This window comes from Oryctolagus cuniculus, chromosome 4, assembly GCF_964237555.1.
Source record: "Oryctolagus cuniculus chromosome 4, mOryCun1.1, whole genome shotgun sequence".
Lineage (NCBI taxonomy): Eukaryota > Metazoa > Chordata > Mammalia > Lagomorpha > Leporidae > Oryctolagus > Oryctolagus cuniculus.
Genome location: NC_091435.1, coordinates 83400915 through 83411266, shown reverse-complemented (window position 1 = coordinate 83411266; position 10352 = coordinate 83400915). Strand labels below are relative to the sequence as shown.

The 10352-nt window shown below is 41.5% G+C and overlaps 1 protein-coding gene across 12 annotated transcripts in view; it reads right to left on the bottom strand.

The window, feature by feature from the left end:
- Nucleotides 1-10352, bottom strand: part of SENP5 (SUMO specific peptidase 5) — a 52674-nt gene that overhangs the window by 7693 nt on the left and 34629 nt on the right. For 5 of the 12 annotated variants that reach the window (XM_070072310.1, XM_002716529.5, XM_070072312.1 and 2 more), the window contains 3 exons: nt 8959-9042; nt 7573-7623; nt 2244-5514 (listed from right to left, as the gene is read on the bottom strand). In XM_070072310.1, coding sequence (XP_069928411.1) covers nt 5404-5514; nt 7573-7623; nt 8959-9042 — 246 coding nt within the window. In that variant the 3' untranslated portion in view covers nt 2244-5403. Of the gene's footprint in view, nt 1-2243; nt 5515-7572; nt 7624-8958; nt 9043-10352 lie in introns of those variants that run through there. The other 7 variants (XM_051818946.2, XM_051818947.2, XM_070072309.1 and 4 more) reach the window with 3 other exon arrangements.

The window sequence follows — 10352 nt, the reverse complement described above, 5'->3', positions numbered from 1 at the left end:
CTCAAGCTTAAGCCCCTGCCACCCATGTGGGAAACAACCCAGATGGAGTTCCAGGCTCCTGGCTTGAGCCCAGCACAGCCCTGTGGCTGCTGAAGCCACTTGGGGAGTGAACCAAAGGATAGAAGATGTTTGACTCAACCTTTCAAGATTTATGACTGCAATGGCTGAAGCTGGGCTGTCTGAAACCAGGAGCTTCTTCCGGGTCTCCCATGCAGATTCAAGGGCCCAAGGACCTGGGCCATCTTGTACTGCTTTCCCAGGCCATAGCAGAGAGCTGGATTGGAAGTGGAGCGGTCAAGACTCAACCAGCACCCGTATGGGATCCATAAAGCACTGTAGGCAGTGGCTTTACCCACTACGCCACAGCACTGGCCCCCTCAAAAATTTTTTAAAGATACCCTTCCTTACAAAAAAAAAAAAAAACAAAGTTAAAACATTGCCTTGATATGAAAGTTGCTGTTAGGGCCATCAGATTATTTTCATTTTTCAGAGTGATCTTGGGAATACAGTGTGTTTTTAATAAAGTTTGAAGATTATGAGGATACTTAACAATCACACTTCCTGTATGAAATGTCTATTTCAGCCAATTCTGATGCTGCAGTCTACTTTACTTTTTCCCCAGATTGTGCTTATTGAGGTTGAAGCCATAATAGTGAGCTGATAATTTCTGCAAAGGGGAGTCTAGAGAACTTGCATTTGTTAGGCAATAGGTCATTTCTGATATTATGTAAAGTACTACTCACTAAAAACTCCTAGTCTAAGAACTTTTCCTGATAAAATGCATATTAAAAAATCTAACAACAGAATACCTTCTAACTTCAGTAGTTTGTAAAGTTGAAGGTAAAGTATCTTGGTGTGAATGTCTTTCATGTTATAATACATTGAACTTTTAGGTTCTCTGAAGTTCTAAAAGAGCTATAATTAGCTTTAAGAAACCATTCACAGCGGCTGCCACTTGCAGTGCCGGCATCCCATATGGAGGCTGGTTCTAGTCCCGGCTGCTCCACCTCCAATCCAAACCTCTTTCCTTGGAAAGCAACAGCAGATAGCCCAAGTCCTTGGGTCCCTGCACCCATGTGGGAGACCTGGAACAAACCCTGGCTCCTGGCTTCGGATTAGCACAGCTCCGGCCATTGCAACCAACTGGGGAACCAGTGGAGGGAAGACTGATTCCGCCCTCCCTCTCTCCCATTCCCTCCCTCTTTCTCTCTGCTTCTGCCTCTCAAACTCTGCCTTTCAAATAAATAAATCTTAAAAAAATTTCACAATTTAATGAGGATACATTGTTCATTTTCTTACACTGTAGTTTGAACCAAATGTTTTATATATTTTTGTAGTAAAACATAAGTTTGGTTTTTAGGCCTGTAGAAATCTAAGACAGTGGCTCCTACCTGAATTGTGTCTTCTGTCACAGATTTTAATAAAGTTGGGCCAACTTACTGTCTCTGTCTCATTGCCTACAGAGGAGGACATGTTCTTGAACTCCCTTAAACTATGAGTGACTTTTAAGGGGAATCTATGAATAATGTGTAATTTGTACATCCATTTTGATTTGACACTTGCAACTAGTTATGATTTTATTTGAAAACTTGGACTTGCTGTGAAAAAGATAAAAGATGCACCAAGCAAACTTGTCTAATGATAGAATAAGTCTTCCAGAAATCATGCTTTGGGATGATTAAAGAGGAGGGGAAATTAAGAGGACCTCATGTTTCTTGGGCTTGAGGATGCTAACTATGACAGTCTGCATTGCACCCACTTTGCTGTTTCTCTCACTTTTAATCGGTCAAAGTGAAAATTCAGACATGTATACTAAGTAGGGAATGCGATTAGGTGAAATGTCAGATCTGGCTAGACTGAAAACCTGTAAACTTACTTGGTCCCTATTATTCATTATTAGTTAAAGTGAGAAGCTTGAGAATGGCTTTAGAGCTGTGCCACCCATTATGGTAGCTAACCACTGGTAGCTATTTAAGGAAAATAAAGTTAAACGTTCACTTCCTTATTCACACTAACCATAGCTAAAAGCTCATTAGTCACATGGGGCTAGTGGCTGTAGTTGGGACAAAAATATGGAACATTGCCATCACTAGAGAAGATTCTGTTGGACAGTGCTGCTCTAAGGGTAGGCTGCGAAGGGCCTACACCATTCGCTGCACTTCAGTGAGCCTTCTCTTTACTGGACTATCACTGGGAATAATTACTCCTCCACAAATAGTACATGTTATTCAACACAGAGAACACAAGTTTATAAAGGCATTTATTTTTCAAAAAAATACTTTGCTAGAAGGGTTGAGTATTGTAATTTTACATGATCATAATCTTTTAAATAAATTTTTTCTGACCAACAGGTACCATTTAAGTGAACAACCTGTCTAGATCCGCTTTTGTAACACCCAATACAATTAGCACTTTGATGGTTTTCCTTAAGTCCTCTTCAGGCCAGGAGGCAGAGCCTAGCACATAATGTATGTACTTTGTAACTGCTAATTAACTTGGTTTCTTAACATAAGTTAAGCAGAGCAGGTAATAAGTGTATCTAATTCACACTGTTAATACACTTTTTCTTGCCTGAAGGGACTGATACCCCACAGACCCTCCCCCCCCATTACTTCTAACCCAGGGAAGCAGTGAACCACAAGTGTAGAGAAAAAAGGGCAACTTAGATTAGGCTAGTGTTGGCTATGAACCATTAGGTCTGTTACTGTTTTATTCCAACTGCAAATCCAAGATGACCGTGTCACTCATATTCAACACTAAGCAGAAAATACAATGCAAAAGCCAGAAATGGGGTTTGGGGGATTAATAGCAGCAATCGCTTCTTTTCTATCTTTAATGAAGCTAACTGAAAGTTGGCTCTCTATAAGTGAACTTAACTAAAAGTTGACTTAAACCCTATGTTCATTGCTATTGTTTTAACAAAAGAACGGCCACTGGAAAAGAAGCGACTATATAGCCTGGTAAGTTTGCTCATAGGATTGGGCAACTTGTTGAAAGCCTTCATAAGCAGCTTTTAGTTTGTACAAGCCCTGCATTCAACCCCAAAAGTGTAATGGCTGCCTACCTTGTGGGCACCCAAACAATTCAGTGCCAAGCTGATAACAGTAAAGCAATGCCTGTCTTTTTCACCAACAGCCAGGGGTTATTTCAAAAATACCTTTATTGCAGGAAGCAATTATTGCAAACATCAAGACAAAAGACATCCTATTTAGGACTTGAGCTAAATAGAGGTTTATACCTAATTACAAGAAGAGAGAGGAAAGCAACTATTTGTGCTGAAACCAAGTTTCATAAATGACAAACACTTGTAAAACAGACTTTCAAAATACTCAATGTTTAGGTTAAACCATGCTGGGCATCACACGTTAAGGTGCCCAATTAAGCTGGAAGTGAAAAAGTAACTGCACTTGGAGAGCTCACGTAAGGGTCACTATGCTCATCCCTGCAGGCTCAGTGCTAACGTGACACGCATTTCTCACACTGAAGGAAATGGCAACTCAAGCTCTGGGCTTTAAAACTCTGGCAGGAACACAATTCAGTCTCTGGTATGGCTGGGCTGTCAGTGGGGAAGTGAGTTACCGGCTCACTTTGAAATAACAAGACATTTCGTATCCAGAGCCATGTTACTGGCTACTTTGGTAATAGCCTGGGGTCTGGAGGTCAGAATGAGAGGCAGGTGTCTTGCAAACAAATTTTGAAAAATCTGTTTTGCACAATTATGTCTGGAAACCTCAGGAAAACATCTTCCTCACTTTAAAATGTCATCTTTCCCAATGCTGACACAACCCTGCCAGTAGCAGCATGAAGTGCCTCTACTCTCAGTCTTTTTAATCACCTGAAGCATAGTAAGAAATACTGACCCAGTTCCATGCTAAGAGCTTGGTCTGGAGCACTCCAGAGAGGCGCGGGGGCTGTTTCCCAGGGTCAGCACTGGTGTGAAGAACACTGTGTACACATGATCTGACTCAGCCCTCAGCTGCTGGCAGTCAGCCTTTCCCAGCTGTCCCTCAGGGCCAAATTCAACTAAACATCTCAGCTTTTTCAACACTTCTCATGCCTAAACAGATTTATCTTCTGCTGTACACCTGCTTGTTTTTCTGAAAAAGCTTCTGGTTTCTTTTGTACACATTTGTTGCCCCCCACACCCAGTTCAGAAAAGGTAACTGAATGGGTTTAATATACTTCTTTCCTTATTTCCTTTCTTTTAAAAATACGTCATAAAAGGCCACATTAATGATTTAAGATCCATTACTTTAATGCTGATGCAGTTAAGTGGAAGGTCAGGGCCACTTTACAGCCTTTCCCCAGATAGGTTCAGTAGAAAAGATGAAAATCCCTGTGCTGGAGTGCTGGGCCGGTCACGCAGAAGCCAAGCGTGCCTCCCACGTTGCTGACATGGCTGAAGACAAGGGGACATTTACTGTACTCTATTACTTTCTTTATTCTCATCCCACCTGCAAAGACCTGAAATCAGTCTTCAATGTTGGATATTCACATTTCTGAGACCCTGATAAATTGTAATTTTCTGCAGTGGAAACCAAGGAAGTGACAATTTCAAAATTACTCCTAGAGAGGCTGAATTCTCATTAGACCACTGATTTGATGGATAAGATTTTTTTTTAACAGGTCAAAAACCAGAAAAATCCAGGCAATTCAATGTCTTCGCCAAAGTCTTGATGCAATTTAGGCTGTGTTTGATAATTCTTGAAATTTGACTTCAGATAACTGGCCCACACGGTCACTATCTTTTTCTCATACCTTACTTAATGCTTCCCAAAGCAGGCACTGTGCTTCCAAGTGTACTTCCATAAACAGAACACACCATCAGTTTATAGTCACTTCCATTTCACCCTTCAAAAGGAATGCATCTCTCTAGGATTCACTAGGAGAGAGAAGTCAGTGAAAGGTGCTCCTGGTAAAAGTAAAACAGGACTGGCGTTGTCAAAACCACTCCTGGCTACCCTTTATGCCCCAGGGAACGTCTACTACAGAGTTAAATTATATCAAAAACATCTTGCATTTTTAGGTTTTGGGATTAAATTTTAAACCTGTATTCAGTTCATGTCTAACTAGTTTCAAAAGCTGCACCAAATCTACTAGGCTTTTTTAATACTCTTCACTGCATGCTCTGTCTATATGCATGCGTTTGGATAATAAATATTAAATATGGGGGGGGACGCGCGGAATCCATAAAATTAAAAATGAAACCAAACTGAACATTAAAAAATAGTACATGGTATAGCTGGAGAAATGAATAAGGGCAAAAAATAAATTTGAGGTAACAATAGTGGCTCAACACCACTGATCTGAAATATCTGTAAAAATTCAAATAAGTGTTTGGAGATTCAAGTAACAAACCATCTGCTCCAATGTGGCCAGACTTCCCAAAGTCCTTGCTGAGTTTCAGTCCATGAGCCGGCACTCACACAGCTCCTTATAAATCCGCTTCCGGACCCGAGGCATATCTTCTTGGGAAAACTGGAAAGGCTGCTCTAAGGCGAGGCACTTGCAGTACTGCAAAGGTCCCAGAGACACTTAAGTGGCGTGTGGACTGGTTTGCCAGTCCAGTATGTTTTACTAGATGCAGGCCTAACAGAATCTAAGGCAGCATCTCATTAAAGTTTGTTGAAACTTGTAAAAAACATAATGTTTTAAAATATTTACTTGCAGGTACATGGCTAGAAACTCCCCTCCCTGACCCAATCTGGGAAAACAATCCTGTGAAAACAGCAGCCAAAGTACAACCTGCTGAGAATATAGCCAGACCTAACATGGCTGCTAAGTGGGAAACACTTAGTACATTGGTAGGGTATGTGAATGGACCCTAAGGTCCAAGATCTTTGAAGTCTCTAAATTCATGAGTTACAAGTTTTTTTCTGTTGCAGTGTCCTGCGAGCACCCCTGCAGAAATAAACCGCTGCATGCAGATCCCATGCAGTGCAGTACTGACTGAACTGTAAAACCCTCTACCTCTCAAGTTTGTGCTAATGCTGCCATCTGAGAAATATGTTCACCAATCTGTAAAATTCAGATCCCTAAAACAGATACAATAATCTGACCTTTAGAATCTCTTGCCGTTCCAATGGGGAAACGACATTAACACTATCCTAGTCATTATCTTTATCCAGTCTTTGACAGATCAAACAGTTAAGTCACTAAAAGAAAACATAAGTGTCAAAACCACCAGTGCTCAAATTGCCAAATTATTAAGGCTAAATTCCTTTCGATCAATTCAATATCCCTTTTGTAATCAAGATTTCCACATGGACACACTATTAGGTGAACCATGTGGAACTGCCACTTGATTAAGGGTGGAAGTATAAAATATTCTTGATAAAAAATGGGGGGGTGAACCAATGGAAGGAAGACCTTTCTCTGTGTCTCTAACTCTGCCTGTCAAAAAAGGGAAAAATATGTATAACTGATATTTTTAATAGCCCTTTTAGTCCTCTCAGGAGATCTAGAGCATGAGATGACAGCTTTTGAATGTGGCCCTTATTTAAAATCTAATTATGTCAAAGATCCATAGGTTGCACGCCAAAGTTTGTTTTATTTATTTATTTATTTATTTATTTATTTTTGGACAGGCAGAGTGGACAGTGAGAGAGAGAGAGAGAGAGAGAGAAAGGTCTTCCTTTTTTTCCATTGGTTCACCCCCCAATGGCCACCGCACCATGCCAATCCAAAGCCAGGAGCCAGGTGCTTCTCCTGGTCTCTCATGAGGGTGCAGGGCCCAAGGACCTGGGCCATCCTCCACTGCACTCCCGAGCCACAGCAGAGAGCTGGACCAGGAAGACGAGCAACCGGGACAGAATCCAGCTCCCCAACCAGGACTAGAACCTGGTGTGCCGGCGCCGCAGGCAGAGGATTAGCCTAGTGAGCCATGGCACCAGCCAACCAAAGATTTTAAAAAGTTAAAAAATCAGGCCGGCACCGCGGCTCACTAGGCTAATCCTCCGCCTTACGGCGCCGGCACACTGGGTTCTAGTCCCAGTCGGGGCGCCGGATTCTGTCCCGGTTGCCCCTCTTCCAGGCCAGCTCTCTGCTGTGGCCAGGGAGTGCAGTGGAGGATGGCCCAAGGCCTTGGGCCCTGCACCCCATGGGAGACCAGGATAAGTACCTGGCTCCTGCCATCGGATCAGCGCGGTGTGCCGGCCGCAGCGCGGCGGCCATTGGAGGGTGAACCAACGGCAAAGGAAGACCTTTCTCTCTGTCTTTCTCTCTCACTGTCCACTCTGCCTGTCAAAAAAAAAAAAAAAAAAAAAAGTTAAAAAATCACTGCAGATGCCAATGGTCTGTGACACAGACAAATTCATGTCAGTCTCCAGTATAGGTATTCATAACCCCTGAGAAAGATAATTATCCGTTGTTTGCCCTTGGCCTTAGGAGACAGTTCCTCCAATGATAACATCTGAGAATGCAGAAACTACTACTTCTCAGCAACAGAGAGAGAAAAAAAGCATCCTCTGCCTGCATCTAGAATCATGTCCACATACATGGATCACCATCTCTCCTCTAAATCCCCCAAATTTAATTTATACATTGTAAATTGCAGGAAAAGTATTTCTTTACCTGGAGCACAAAGACTCCACAGTCACTGTCATTCTTCTGTTGTGGAATACACTAAGGGAAAAACAAAATGGTAATTATGGTAATATTAAATACTGTTCATATAAGAAAAAAATTTTATGGAAAAATGAACACAAGATGGAAAATTCTTTGTCATCTATTACACCTCTAGATCTTAAGCATCTAATTTTATGGAGGCATCTATCTACGTGAAGAGAGCCATCAAGTGGGAACTGTGATTTATAAAACAACATTTTAGCTAAAAGCAGGAAATGAGAAACCAAAAAAAAAAAAAAAATTTTAAAAACATCCATTTGGATAATTAATATCAATTCAACGGTAATGGAATCAAGATGGAACTGTGGGTCAGAAAATATGCTTGGATTCTGAGTATTTAGGTGGTAAAAACTCTTAGTTATCTTGATTTTTCACCTCATATCACTCAACTATGTCCTGTTGTTTGAGAGAAATCAAAGGCAAACTGTTTCCAAAAGAACCAGTTTTTGATTGTGCCTAAAGTGGGAATGTGAACAACCCTGACTGAGTCCAGAATACCCAAGTATTCTAGTTAGGTACATTCGGAAAGTTTCCAGCTTCGGGTCTGGTTTGAACTACTTTACCAGGTTCCTCATAAAACATAAGCTTAATTTTAGAATTTAATATTTGGTTTAGTTCAAGGGTGAAGTAATAAATCTTATGCATCATGGTTTGGGTGAAAGGTTTGTTTTAAGACCCTGCCTATAATGTTGTCGCTGACCCAGAGATCTCCATTCCAGGACCTATATGTTCAGTTTCCTTACCTACAGAATAAAAGCAAGGCTTCAACCTAAATGACACAAAAATACTATGAAAATAATACAGCACCAACCATAAAATTGAAGAAACTGGCATTCATGACAAGATTAAGAGGTTAGGCAGAGGCATCTGCCTCATACACAGCTTTATTGTCCACAGGCCAATCACGGTGCTGCATCCAGACTGTGCTTAGACTGAAGCTCTTCCCCATATGCTTGCTTTGCTTCCTCAGTGGATTCAAGTAGTCATTTTGGCATGTCCCTGGGTCTATGAGTCGGCTAGAATTAAGAGCCATGAAGCAAGAGGCAAGTGGCACCCATAAAAAAATCAACTTTTCTTTAGTATAGCAACCTCATCATTAGCAGCTGCCCAGATATAAAATGAATGAAGTTATTTATTACCAGCAAGCACTGGGAAATTGAGCAGCCAGATAATGAACACTAATGGGAGGTTTATTCTCCACTGCCTCACTGAAGCCTTCAGACTCTCCTTGGTATCTTTGTCACCAGTCTTCAAAAGCTCTTCAGGCAACCCACCCCTTGTGTCACTCCATGCCCTGGAAATGCCTGGGTTTCATTTGCATCACATACTTACCTTCGTAACAGCAGTCTGCCAACCCTGAAGAAATTCAGGTCTATTTTTTTCTCTGGCTTCAGTCAGCAAATACTTTCTTATATTCTGGTTAAAAAGAAACCACAACACAGATGCTGTGTTCCATCAGTGAAAAATGGAACCTGCCCACAGCAGACAGAAGCAAAGGAGGAGCTACGGCCCCAGAATCGGGCAGAGTATGTAGTAAAGAATTTGGAGTTTCATAATTTCCCTCATGCCTTCAATCTCTTTGTATATATGTAAATTCATAAATAAAATATAGGCAAAGAAGGCTGTTCCTTAAAATGGTCAACTACATTCAATATTTACTAAACATCTATATATAATGTGTCAAGTGCCGGGGACACACTGAATAAAGTGGCTATCCCTGCATTCATGGAATCTACACATTTGTCTGGTGATTGTTTAAAACATTTTCATCAACTCTTTGGAGATATAGGCTCCCAGCTCTCACAGCCACTTTTGACTCCTAAATCCCATTAAAACAAGTTTCTAATCCCATCTGCCTGAATAGACTGTACTTGGTTCTAAATGACTTTTAGTTATTACCAAAACAAAGTCTGCTCTTAGTGTCTTTGCAAATGTGCAAAATTATCAAGCCAATTGTAATTCTGCTTAAAAGGTAAGACCTCTGCAGGAGGGTTTGGACGAAATTTCAGAAGAGGAACTTTTCAATGACTCAGAAGACTAGGCCCCCAGTAATCCAGCATTGACTTGGAAACCAACTTCCTGGTTTTAAAAAAATATCCTTCCATCCTTTCTCTTTCCCTCCCTCCTTCCTTCCCATCTATCTATCTAAAAGACAGAACATCATAAAGAGAAGAGAAACAGGGAGAAAGGGAAAGACACAGAGAGAGAGCGAGAGAGACAGACAGACAGACAGACAGAGAGAGATCTCCCATCTGCTGGTTCATTCCCCAAAAGGCCATAGCAGACAAAGCTGGACTAGGCTGAAGCCAGGAGCCAGAACTCCATCCTGGTATCCCATGTGGGTGGCAGGGGACAAAGCACTTAGGCCATCATGTGCTGCCTTCCCAAGCACGTAAGCAGGAAGCTGGATTGGAAGCAGAGCGGCCAGAACTTGAACCACTGCTCTAATATGGGATGCCAGTTTTGTAAGCACCAGCTTACCCTCCTGCACCACACTACAGGCCTCTCAAATGCATGCTTTATAAACAAAATTCTGTTTAACCATCATTTAATACATGAAAGCAAATGTCTGTCTAGCCCTTCCCTGACTCCCTGGGATTATTGTCTGACACAAAGCAGAGGACCAGTAAGTATTTCCTAGATGAAATGATTTTCCTAACACACTTGGCCCTCCTCTGCCTGTCAGAATCTGATTCTTGAAAGCACTAATACAGCTATACTTGCTT